Here is a 13371-nt window from a genome sequence, read left to right on the forward strand (position 1 = left end):
TTTCATACTTAATTCGGATCAAATTTCTTTAATGCTAGCCTGTGAATAATAAACTAAGACGTCCATGTAAGGACATATCTTTGATGAATGTTATATTGGAGAGCAAACATATGTGACCAATGGCAGAGATAAGTGCAGCGGAAAAAATTGAAGTGAAGAAGGAGTATTAATATGGATATAATCAATAAATTCCTTCATTGCAAGAGCTATCACTACTTGTCTATGCCTTGGCAACCATAGTAAAGTTATTTAATATGGGCAGCAATGATAATAGATTTAGTATAAATGTATTCAGCTGATGTAATCAACTATGATATGAGCAAATACAATTTTTATTAATAATGAATCATATTTCAGTTTGTCCTCTTAAAATTGAACGAATGACAGATTTACATTCAAAAGGTATTTAGCTACTCAGCAAGCATGACTATTAAAGTTTCTTTGTGGACAAACTAGGTGTTATGCATGTGTGTAAAGTTTCATTCCAGATAAGCCTGTGCAGTCCTCACAGGCTAATCAGGGACAACAATTTTCTCTTTTATGCAAATTTTTGTTTAAAGGAAGTCTCTCCTTAGCTAGATTCCAGTCTTGGCGGAAAATATTGTCCCTGATTAGCCTGTGCTGACTGAACAGGCTAATCTTTCAACTACACTTTAAGAATATGCATTTAAGTCCAGTTTTCCAGGAATGAGACTCATCATTTGACAGGGATGTCCTGTAAAAATAATCATTTACTGTGTATGGGGTGGGGTTTATCCGACCATGATCTGAGAATTTACTTTTATAAATTCTAAAGCCGCCCGTTCAGACACAATATCATTGTCAATTTTATTGTCAATTATGAAGATTGACAATAAAATTGATAGTGAATGGATGATATTGAAGACAACGTCAATGTATTGATGAAAATCAGAGATCCCAAATATTTATTGATGTATTGTCAATTTTCTTTCTTGTTTGAATGATGACCTAAGTACAAATAAACAAAATATTGATAATATTTTGTGTGCACTTGAGGGAAAAAAAATTTCTGTCAATATTATTGAGTCAATAAAATTGACAATCATATTGAGTGTGGATGGGTCTCTTGTGACCTTTACAAACTCACAAACATGCCCACTCAAACGCCCACCTCACCCCAATCCAACAGCCAGAATGAATAATCCACTTCCTGGTATAAATTAACCACTAAAAACATACATGGACAACTTTATATGTGTTTGCCACTTACCATGTGCTGGAATTTCCTCATAGATCAGATCTGCATCACTGCTGATGTCGCCTTCATTTGAAACATCATCCACTTCCTGAACGACCTGGTATAATGGGCTTAATGGCCCATTTGCCACATCGTCATAATCCATCGAAGACGAGTTGTCATCCTCCAGACTATCAGAGGGCAAGGACTTTGTTCGCCTCATAATCTCGGGCTGAGCCTTTGCCTTTGCATCCAGCTCAACAAGTGCTTTCACGGTTCCCAGTACATTACCACGGTCGCGCGGTGACACCACTTCTTGTCTCTCTATGGACCTGCTTCGAAAGATCTCACCACCTTCAAAGGATTGCTTCCTCTCCAGCAGTTTCTTACCCATTTTGACCTCAAGCTTTGGCCTTGTAACCTCTTTCAACACAGTTTGAGATTCAACTTGCTTTGATTCAAATCCTTTCTTAATTTCAGTGAACTTTTCAACACTGATTTTAGACCTTGTGGAGACCGCAAATTCACCTTTTTTACTTCGTAATTGCACTTCACCTTCCATGAAGGGACTCAGATGACTTTGACATTGTTTGCTGGGTTCTGGCGAACTTACACGATTGCTTTGTGCTTGTACTGAGACTGCGTCAGATCTCGACAATGAACTGCTAGATCCTGAACTTGAAGCACGACTGAGAGGTCTTTGTATCGGAGATGTTGATTTTTTCTGTTCCTTAAACTCTTCTAAAGAAATTCTTCCTTTCTCCAGCCATTTAAATTCTTCTTTCTTATTCTTTGGTGACCTTTTGCCTTTTTCTTGATCGCTACTGAAGGAACCAGAAGTTCTATTATTTTTAAGCCTTTCCTTATCAATTGCTAACTGTTCGACTGCGGAAAGTTTGGGTTTAGAATCTTTTCTTTCCAGTTTGGAACCCAATGATCCTGATGAACTTTCCCTTTCTAAGCTTTTATGGTCACATATTGGAGTAGATGTCTTTATCTCCTTTGAAAGACAATCAGTATTAGCATAATCTAATTTCTTAAAGTTCTTGTTTATGTCTGTTTTAACATCTGCAGTCTCATCAGACTTCTGAGTATTAAAATCAAATGTTGGTGGTTTGTAACCTCTTGGACTTAAATTGGAGGACACCACAGATTCATCACTCGAGCCGCTTTTAAAATTAACAGGGCTTACAGATCCAAATCCCTTCACTTTTGGCTCCTTCTCTTCTTTAACCTCAGTTCGGACCTTACCAACAGCACTTGCACTGAACACGCCACTTTTCCCGCCACTTTTACTACTTAGATCCTTACTTACAGCATCATCAGTCCCTTTCCAGCCTTTGGCTACCCCCAGTATGATCTTTTCTTTTCCCAACTCTTTCACTGCAGGAGTACTTTGCTTCGATGACTCTGTTTTTGTTGATAATTTGTCAGCCAACGGTTCTTGTATAGGACGGGTTCGTAATTTTGTTAGTCCAAATGATAACACAGACGCTGCATCTGCCTTTGTGACAGGTACTTTAGAATCTTCATCTTGGGTCGTCTGAACTTTGTTTTTTTCTATTGTTGCCTGAAATGTTCCACCTGATGTCCCAAAAGTTTTACTTTTCGCAACACCCACCACGGGCTCCTTAATATCAAGCAACGACTGAATGTCCGTCTTGTTCAGCTTACCTTTCAATGCTTCAAAGGCACTTTTATCATCAGCCGTCAACTTATTCCCCGACACAGAACTAGATTTTGACGTTGAAGACACCTGAATTTTAGAATTTCCTGACACACCAACAGTATCAGTTTTCACCGTTTTCGATTCCAGTTGAATTTTAGAATTTCCTGAGACACCAACAAAATCAGTTTTCACTGTTTTCGATACCTCATTCTCGCTGCTAATACTACTGTTTCTTGTCAAAACTGCGATACTCTCCTTTGCTTCCTGATCTTTCTTGTCAAACATGGATTTCAGATCGGAAACTGGTTTGGTTTTGAAGTCTGACCGATGAGCCCCACTGGCAGTGACGCTCCCCTGAGGCCCCTCTTTCCCTCCCCCAGGGGGATCATCTGCCCCACCCTTCGACTTCAGCTGAACACCAAATTTTGTTGCCATGGCAATCAGGTCTCAACTTTCAAAGGAACCAAGTCTGTGAAGTTTTTCCATTTTAGGGTTGATCTGTCTTAATATTGATCTGAAAATAGCATGAGAATTATAAATGATATGATAAAAGACTTGAATCCATGTACTGATGTTCATGGGAAGGGGGTGCTTTATTAAAATGATGTAATGTACTATTTCAGTCTGACGAAAGTTCTTTCAAAACATGTACCGGTACCTAGTTATCATAATTCTATAAGAACCCTATTGTAGCAATATTTTAACAGTGTCAATTGACTATTTTCATACAATGTTTACCAAAATTAGAAGGAACATACACAAGATACATAATAGCTTCTATTGTAATTCTTTCATGCCTATTGTATGACTATTAACACATACATTGATATTTTTATGAATATCAATAATAGATAATTGTCAAGATCAAGAGTTGTTGTTCACAAACATTTATTGACCAGTTCATGAGTAAAAAAGTGCATAATTCTGCTAAATTGCAATTTACATGTTAATAACAAGGTCTGATGTACATTAAAAAAGGTCCTGAACTGTTAGGAGGGGAAAAATAATAAGGAATAAGAAGGAAACAATTTCCCTTTACATTTGGCTTTAACTCATTCAATTTACATGTAGTTTCTTTGTGCTCAATATTCGGCTTTAACCCATTCATTTGAGAATGTAAATGTATGTACATGTAGACATTACAAAACCAGTTATACAATCAGAATCTGTATAAATCTTGCATGAGGTATTTTATATAAATGAAATTCAAAAGTTCATCTGAACACATACACATGTTTACGAAAAACACAACCATAATACCATTGGGCCGTTCTCTGTGAAAAGGGGGCTAAATGCATGTGCGTAAAGTGTCCTCCCAGATTAGCCAATGCAGTCTGCACAGGCTAATCAGGGACGACACTACACTTTTATGGTAATTTTTGTTTTACAGAAAGTCAAAGATACTTCTTAGAAAACATCTAGTTCAGGTAGAAAGTGTCGTCCCTGATTAGCCTGTGTGGACTTCACAGACACCTGATTAGCCTGTGCGGACTTCACATACACCTGATTAGCCTGTGCAGACTTCACAGACACCTGATTAGCCTGTGCGGACTTCACAGACACTTGTTTAGCCTGTGCAGACTTCACAGACACCTGATTAGCCTGTGCGGTCTTCACAGACACTTCCTGATTAGCCTGTGCGGACTTCACAGACACTTTACGAACATGTTGTTGTCCCTGATTAGCCTGTGCAGACTTCACAAACACTTTACGCACATGCTGTCGTCCCTGATTAGCCTGTGTGGACTTCACAGACACTTTACTCACATGTCGTCCCTGATTAGCCTGTGCGGACTTCACAGACACTTTACTCGTCCCTGATTAGCCTGTGCGGACTTCACAGACACTTTACACACATGTTCTCTCTGATTAGCCTGTGCGGACTTCACAGACACTTTACACACATGTTCTACCTGATTAGCCTGTGCGGACTTCACAGACACTTTACACACATGTTCTACCTGATTAGCCTGTGCGGACTTCACAGACACTTTACACACATGCATTAAACCCTTTTCACAGAGCGCGGCTCAATTATAATGAAAGCTAAGGATTTTAAAACTAAGTCATTATGTATTTAAGTTTAAAATGTGTCACATTGAAAAATATAGCAGCAATTAGGAACAAACCATGCAAAAAAATTATTGTTATAGTTTATAAGTCTCAAGTCTTATTACTCAAAATGGCTTACAATATCATTTACATTATCACACCTTAAGTTTTCACAAGTTTATATAATTATGTTCATGTGAAGTATTATAAACATCTGAGTTCATGCACTAATATTTTCAATAGAGAGATCATAACAGTCCTATTATATATAAATTATTTCCAGCAGTTTCCAAAGAATTGATTGCACATAAGTGATTCAAACTTTAACTATCAGTAAATAATTTATTTTAAACAACTTATTATGCATATTTACGATCTACTACCAAATATCCAATATTCAAATAGACAGATTGACTGATAAGATTTAAGGCAATTTCCAACTTTAATCAATAAGAAAAACTGTTTGCACAAGCATATCAAAGTCTGCAATCCTTCGCTAATTAGACACTAAACAGACCATGGCAAGAAAATCTCTCAAAATTGTAAACAACACAAACCTTTTAAACTTTCTTCCAACACAAGAATTAAATAACTTAAATATCCCAACATTTATGACTAATAACACTCCATTGACCAAACATTTCCAATATTTTTAAGTCAACTGTTTGATTAGTTTAAAGTTAACGCCAATGACCTCAATATACTATGTAAATATAAGCAATTCACACACCAGTACTTTAAAGGAATGGTTCCTAATACCTTCTCATATTTTGGTGACTTAACACACTTCTTTGTGCTCAGCTATGTACATTTTAAACCAGACTTAACGCTTCACAAGGTATAGGATGGTGCTTTATACCGGTAGTACTATTACATTTCTCTTTTAAAGGGACATGTTCACATTTTTTTTTGCATTCTTGAAAAATGTCATTAAATATGTTTACAAACATATCCATACCAAGAGTCTTAACTAATTATAACAGCAAGAAAAAATAAATGCTATAAGTTTAAATATTATCCCTTGAGCCATTCCTGAGAATCTAGCTTACCAACTCTAAGAAGAGCTTAAGATAATTGCTGTAAGTTTTTGGACACTCAAAGTTTTCGGACACCCCCTTTTTTGTCAAAAAACAATATTTTTCCGACATGAGCGTTTTCGTCTATCATTTATGACTAAATTTTTGGACAGTATAATTATTTTACATCGCTATTTACCAGATTTTGGCATTGTATTAACTTATCTTGTGACACTTTGATCATGAAGTTTTACAAACAGATTAAGGTCATAACACCTGGGAGACATGTGCATTAAGGCAATGGACCATAACATTTGCGTAATTGGGTGAATAACCATTTATAATGGTATAAAACAATCACTTCCCCCAACAGCATTTGAAAACTTTTTTGTTCTGTATGCTTGCAGGCAAGAGTAAGCAAAGCTGTGAAGTTGTTTTTATTTCAAAGTAGAAACACTATTGTGCATTGAATTATTACTTTTATTTAATTATAATTATCATTTTTGGACATTTAATTTTTGTCTCTAAAATTTCGCAAACCTGTAATTTTTTAATATTTTCTGTATCTAAATTTTGAGACACAAATTTTTTAAATTATCTTTAAGTGTCCAAAAACTTAGAGAGTAATTACGGTATCTTTTTATATTTAAAAACAGTACAGCTAAAAAGAGAGACATGAATGCTCATACATGCTAACTTTATTTCAATGAACACTAATTGTAAACAACTTAATCAGTTAACATTGTTTTCTTATAAATTTAGATTTAACATGGTGACTTAGCTTTTGGACACACTTGACCAAGATAATAAGTAAGGTTAGATATTTCCAAGATAAAAATGGAAAGAAAAGCTTCATCAACAATTAGTCATAAATGTTGCTTGTAAATTTGGTTACACTGCTCTTGCATCATTTGACCTTGTGACAGAGTTTTTGAACACCTGACCCAGATTCAAATTAGGTCTAGATATTGTCATAATAGAAATCTTGATTGAATTTTATTAACCCATTTATGCTTAGTGGACTCTCCCACCCTTCTAAATTGGATCAATTTATTTCCAAAATAAGGGATGTCTAGTATATTTATTTCTACATTTAGAATATTTCTTTGAGAAATTCCGTTAAGCAATCAGCACAGACCGAGATGAGACGCTGCATCATGCGGCGTCTCATCTGGGTCTACGCTGTTTGCCAAGGCCTTTTTTCTAGACGCTAGGCATAAATGGGTTAAGATTTATTCATTTTTATTTTAAAACAAGAGCTGTGTTTGTGAAACACAATGTCCCCTACTGCGCCGCTTTAAAGCCATATATTTGACCTTTGACCTTGAAAGATGACCTTGACTTTGACATTTCACCACACAAAATGTGCAGCTCCATGAGATACACAAACATGCTAAATATCAAGTTGCTATCTTGAGCAAAAGTTATGACCAAGGATAAAGTTTGTGACACATACAATGACAGACAGACAGACAATGACAGACAGACAGGCCATAAACAATGTAACCCCAATCATTCGATCTGGGGGCATAAAAATGTCGCCTCTAAAGTAATGTAGCATGTCTGGGTATTGAACCCTTGATCCTCAGGGTTTGTAGCCCAGCACTCTTCCAACTGAGCTAGACAGTCAATTACAAGCAATGAATAGAAATGTCTTCATATTGATATGTACTGAATATAAAGTTACATTTAATATTGAGTAACTGTTCTAATGTAAGCTATCGCAAGTTTATAATAATCAAAACATAAATCAATTTTCTGGGGGCTAATTTATTGGCTAAGCGCATAGTAATTATTATGTATCTCACTTTGCATCTAAGTTACTAGAAATTTGCCACAGCTTCATAAGAAGAACGCTACTTGGTGAAATTGCAGAATGCTACTTTTTTTTAAATGCTATTCTTACAAAATTACATCTCCTAGATTTCATTCATATTGCAACTTTAAGAAAACTACTGCATAATACAGATACTAAGTATCTTGATATCTTTTTATGACACCTGTTACAAAATTCCTCTCATTGTTTTCTTTTCAAATGCCGTTTTTCCCAAACAAAACAATATCTTCCCAGCCAATTAAATCCTAATTAATTATCTTAGCTGGAATCTTCCTAGGACGTTAATCAAACAGCCTCCTGCTTCCACATTCTTGGGTGTATTATTCCCCATTTTATGTACAGATAATGTTCGAAATCCAACTTTCGAAAGTCTAAGATTACATAATTTATTACAAGTCAGAAATAAAATGTTACGGTGTGTTGCCAGAAAGTCTGACTGCATTTGTTCATTGCACATGATCAAATTTGCAGACAAATTTGAATAAATACATTTAAAAAAAATATTTAAAATTTGTATTTACTCGATTGCTGTGAATTCAATCACTTATTTTTTTATATGACTTCAAACAACACCAAACTTCCATCAGAATTCTATCAATACCCAATCTGCTCGGTAATTTCAATCAACACTCTACTGCTCTGTGACTTCAATAACAATCCTAATGCTCTGAGAATTAAATCACAATAAATCTGTTATGTTACTTCAATCAACAACCATGTGATATGTGATTTAAATCAGATCAACAGACTACTCTGTTAATTCAATTAACACCTGTAGTTTCTTTTCTTTCCTCTGTGAATTCAAATCACCTCTCAACTGTTTTGTTAATGCAATCAAAACCCATTATTGACTGCTCTGTAAATAAAATCACCGCCCAACTTTTCCTTTGAATAAATAACCATCCAACTGCTCAGTGTTCTCTATCACCACCCAACTGCTCTGTGAACTCTATCACCACCCAACTGCTATGTGAACTCTATCACCAGCCAACAGATCTGTGAACTCTATCACCACCCAACTGCTATGTGAACTCTATCACCACCCAACTGCTCTGTGAACTCTATCACCACCTAACTGCTCTGTGAACTCTATCATCACCCAATTGCTCTGTAAATTCAATCACAACCCAACTTTTCTATAAATGTAATAACAACCAAACTTTTTAGTGAATCAATCACCACCCAATTTCTCTGTGAATTCTATCACCACCTAACTGCACTGTGAATTCAATCAACACCCAACTGCTCTGTAAATTCAATCACAACCAAACTTCTCGGTGAATTCAAACACCACCCAACTGCTGTGTAAATTCAATAACCACCCAACTTCTCTGTGTATTCAATCAACACCCAACAGCTCTGTGACTTAAATCATCACTTAACTGCTCTGTCAATTCAATCACCACCAACTGCTATGTGATTTTAATCCCCACTAACTGATCTGTAAATTCAATCACCACCTAACTGTTCTGTCAATTCAATCACCACCTAATTGCTCTGTCAATTCAATCACCATCCAACTGCTCTATGAATTAAATCACCACTCAATTACTGCTAGCTATGTGATTTCAGCCACCACCCCATGTGCTCTGCAATCATCAGCTAACTGCTACTTTAATTCATATGTTAAGTCTGTTTCAAATCTCATAAGAGTTTAATATATTTTTTGTCACATTTTGCAAAGATTTTGTTAATAAAATCTACTTGCATGACTTTCAATGAACAGTATACATTCTTGTTAGCACCAACATAACTATAACAACATTTGATTAACACTTTGAGGGTATAGGTAAGTTTAACAGCTACAATAAGTATCAATGAACCACGCTCAGGAAAAACACCGCTTAATGCATAAAGTGTTGTCCAAGATTAGCCTGTGCAGTCATGGACGACACTTTCCAGACAGGCTGTTGTTAACCCTTTGCATGCTGGGAAATTTGTTGTCTGCTAAAATGTCCTCTGCTGAATTTCTAAAATTAGCATTTTCTTCGATTTTTTTCAAAGAATACTATCAGAATAGCAAACAGTTTGGATCCTGATGAGACGCCACGTTCTGTAGCTCATCTGGATCCAAACTGTTTGCAAAGGCCTTTAAATTCGGTTCCAGCACTTAAAGGGTTAAGTAGAGACTGCGGTTAAACAAAAATTTCCATAAAAGTGAACAGGCTACTCTGGGACAACACATGCATTAAGACCTGTTTTCCCACAGCAAAGCTCTTTAAAGGCTAAAATAAAATATCAATGCTTTCACAAAGTTACGAAACTAATCAGAATGTCTGATTATAACATGTACTTTAGCCTCAACAATCCCCTCCAATTTACAAAGTGTAACCTGACTCATGAGGAAATGCAAACCGACCCCCACATCTGCCACAACTTCAACCACTGTCATGACCTAGCTGCCTCTGATTTTACAGCAAATTTTAAGGGACTTGTTCACAGCATGAAAAATGACAATTTTTCACTTTTTTAAACAGACCCGCCCCCCCCCCCCCCCCCAAAAAAAAGTATGAATTACAATTTATAATCAAACAAGTAAAACAACAATCATTACTAAGAAAAATGTTTAAAATATACGTTTGTTAATTGAAAATCAACCAAATCAGACAAATAATAAACCATTTGCAACTCTTTTAATAGATAATTTAATAAAAACGTTAATGTGAGGCCTTTAAATTACCATTCACATTGAAAAGCCTTACATGATCCAGTAAGAGAGCATAATTTTTTGCTTCTATAGCTAATTAACTCCTGGGATGTTTTAAAATGTATTTTTGTTTTGTTTTATTTCAAGTATCTAAAAATATTTCAAAGATAACAGTTTAGTTAAATTGATTTTATTACATTTTGCAAAAATCTGAAAATCAGTGTAAAGTCCCTTCAAGGTTTGCAACCTATTGCCAAGGGGTTTATCATGTGAAACTGATTCACTTCCTACCACATAAAACACACCTTTTTACTCTCAAATGTTTGTGTATGCCATGAGCCAATATCATAGATTATCAGACGATATGTGAAATATTTACATTGTTTGGTCAAACAAAAACTTTCCAGAGTTTAATGGCTGATAATTACTTAATAACATTATCTTTGTTTGTCATTCAGTATTATTTTCAGTGTTTATTATCAGAGATTATCATTTGGAATGTCAGACATTTAATTTCACTTGGTGTCAAGCTTTTGTGGTAGTGATTAATTGCAAACTCAAGCCAAAAAATAAAACATTGTAGTATCCAGGGGTTTTTTTTAGAAAAAGGGGAAGACGCTGGACGCTGGGTAAAAGGGGAAAATCGAGCGCGAAAGAGACATATTTGGGGAAAAAATGAAAACTGTTCATTTTAATGTCTATAACTCGCCTACAGACTTCAGGGATTTTTTAGAAAAAGAGGCATGTCTCTGACCTTTTTGTTCTTAAACACATGAGCAAGTATGATATTAAAGTCAAAGTCCTAAATAAAGTTGCAGGGGTAGATCTAACAATGGGAAATGTTTTCAAGTGGGGCCGGGGAACGATGTCAATATTGTGATTTCAATTTCATGATGAATGGGTTGACAATCTAGATCTGCTACAGGAAGGGAAAGGTGCGGCAGCTGCCGATTGTCTACTTTCACTTTCACAATAATCCGACAGTATTAATCGATGTTGATTACATGTACCTCCGAATCCTGCTGGGTTTCAACGGTTTTTGATGATTCATTCTTAAAAAATGCGTCAACACAATTAATATTTTCCGAGTCCGAACGTTTTATTTTGTTCGTGTATGAACGCCAATTGTGAGACTTTTTTCTGTTTTAACGTTTATATCTTGGCTTTCAAATAACCCGGATGAAAATTCGACTGGTTTCCGGTAATTAAATGACGAAACACCCTTCTCGCGCAAGACCGGAATCCAGTAAAATAGTCACATGATTAATACAATTAGTTGCCCGGTTTCCATGACGTAATTTAAAAGCTATATATAGAATCACTGGGATTCCCAGATTTGAGTGTTTGTCAGGAGAGAGAGAGAGAGCGAGATCGTTGTACATGGTTCAAATTGGATAAGTGTCGACTTCCCAAAATAAAAAAAACATTTCTTTGAGGGTAAAATATTATATTTTGGTGAAAAATTATATTTTTGGAGGGGAAATGGTAGTTTTAGGGGAAAAAGTCTGGTAGGGGAAGACGCCGAATATCGGCGTCACTTTCTTAGTAACAAAAACCCCTGGTATCATTCATATACATAAAGAAAAGCACCCAACAGTTTTTGGAATAATAGGTTTTAGATTCAGATAATTTAACTATTAACAAAGAAAAAATAGTAATTTTAAATGATATTCCTGTTTTAGAAATATAGTATTTAATAAAACAAGAAACCGTCGGAGACGGGTGATGCTCCCCAAAGTTGTTTTTTGTCACAATATTGCACTATATATTCAGATAAAAGAAAACGTCTTGAGGGGCATAACTTTGGACAAAATAATACGATGGATGGTTTAGCAACTTAAATATTTCAAAGGGCCATAACTCTCTAAATAAATCATCTAACCAGAACCCACTAATAACATACGCATCTCCTCAAGGTAGTTAAGCTTCCCATAAAGCTTCATTGAAGTCCAGTCAGTAGTTGGGGAAAAAATTAGCCCAGACAAGAATTGCACTATATGTACAGTTTATAGAAAATTTCAAAGGGCCATAATTCTGTGAAAAATCATCCGACCATAACCAGCTGATAATATGCACATCTCCTGTTGGTAGTGAAGCTTCCCATAAAGTTTCATTTAATTCCCGTGATAAGTTGCTGAGAAATAGCTCGGACAAGAATTGCACTATAAATTATGTACAATGGAAAATTTCAAAGGGCCATAACTCTGTGAAAAATCATCCAACCATAACCGGCTGATGATATGCACATCTTCTGTTGGTAGTGAAGCTTCCCATAAAGTTTCATTGAATTCCCGTAATAAGTTGCTGAGAAATAGCTCGGACAAGAATTGCACTATATGTACAATGGAAAATTTCAAAGGGCCATAACTCTATGAAAAATCATCCAACCACAACCGGCTGATAATATGCACATCGCCTCTTGGTAGTGAAGCTTCCCTTAAAGTTTCATTGAATTCCGGTCGTTAGTTGCTGAGAAAATTAGCTCAGACAAGCATTGCACTATATGTACAGTTAATGGAAAATTTCAAAGGGCCATAACTCAGTGAAAAAAACATCCGACCAGAACTGGCTGATAATATGCATATCTCCTCTTGGTAGTGAAGCTTCCCATAAAGTTTCATTGAAATCCGGTCATTAGTTGCTGAGAAATAGCCCGGACAAGAATTGCACTATATGTACAGTTAATGGAAAATTTCAAAGGGCCATAACTCTGTGAAAAATCATCCGACCAGAACCCGCTGATAATATGCACATCTCCTCTTGGTAGTAAAGCTTCCATAAAGTTAAATTGAATACTGATCATTAGTTGCTGAGAAATAGCCCGGACAAAAATTGTGCACGGACGACAACACGGACACACAGACGGACAGACGAAGCGGCGACTATATGCTCCCCCCAACAACTTTTTGGGGGGAGCATAATAAAAAGGATTTACTAACAAACTTTCCAATC

General features: G+C 35.8%; 1 protein-coding gene across 2 annotated transcripts in view; it reads right to left on the minus strand.

Moving 5' to 3' along the window:
• Positions 1-13371, minus strand: part of LOC127882408 (uncharacterized) — a 55014-nt gene that overhangs the window by 24434 nt on the left and 17209 nt on the right. Inside the window, exons 1-2 of one of the 2 annotated variants that reach the window (XM_052431038.1) lie at positions 5477-5721; positions 1232-3381 (exon numbers count right to left, since the gene is read on the minus strand). In XM_052431038.1, coding sequence (XP_052286998.1) covers positions 1232-3302 — 2071 coding nt within the window. In that variant the 5' untranslated portion in view covers positions 3303-3381; positions 5477-5721. Of the gene's footprint in view, positions 1-1231; positions 3382-5476; positions 5722-13371 lie in introns of those variants that run through there. The other variant, XM_052431037.1, reaches the window with a different exon arrangement.

Source organism: Dreissena polymorpha, chromosome 5, assembly GCF_020536995.1.
Source record: "Dreissena polymorpha isolate Duluth1 chromosome 5, UMN_Dpol_1.0, whole genome shotgun sequence".
Classification (NCBI taxonomy): Eukaryota; Metazoa; Mollusca; class Bivalvia; order Myida; family Dreissenidae; genus Dreissena; species Dreissena polymorpha.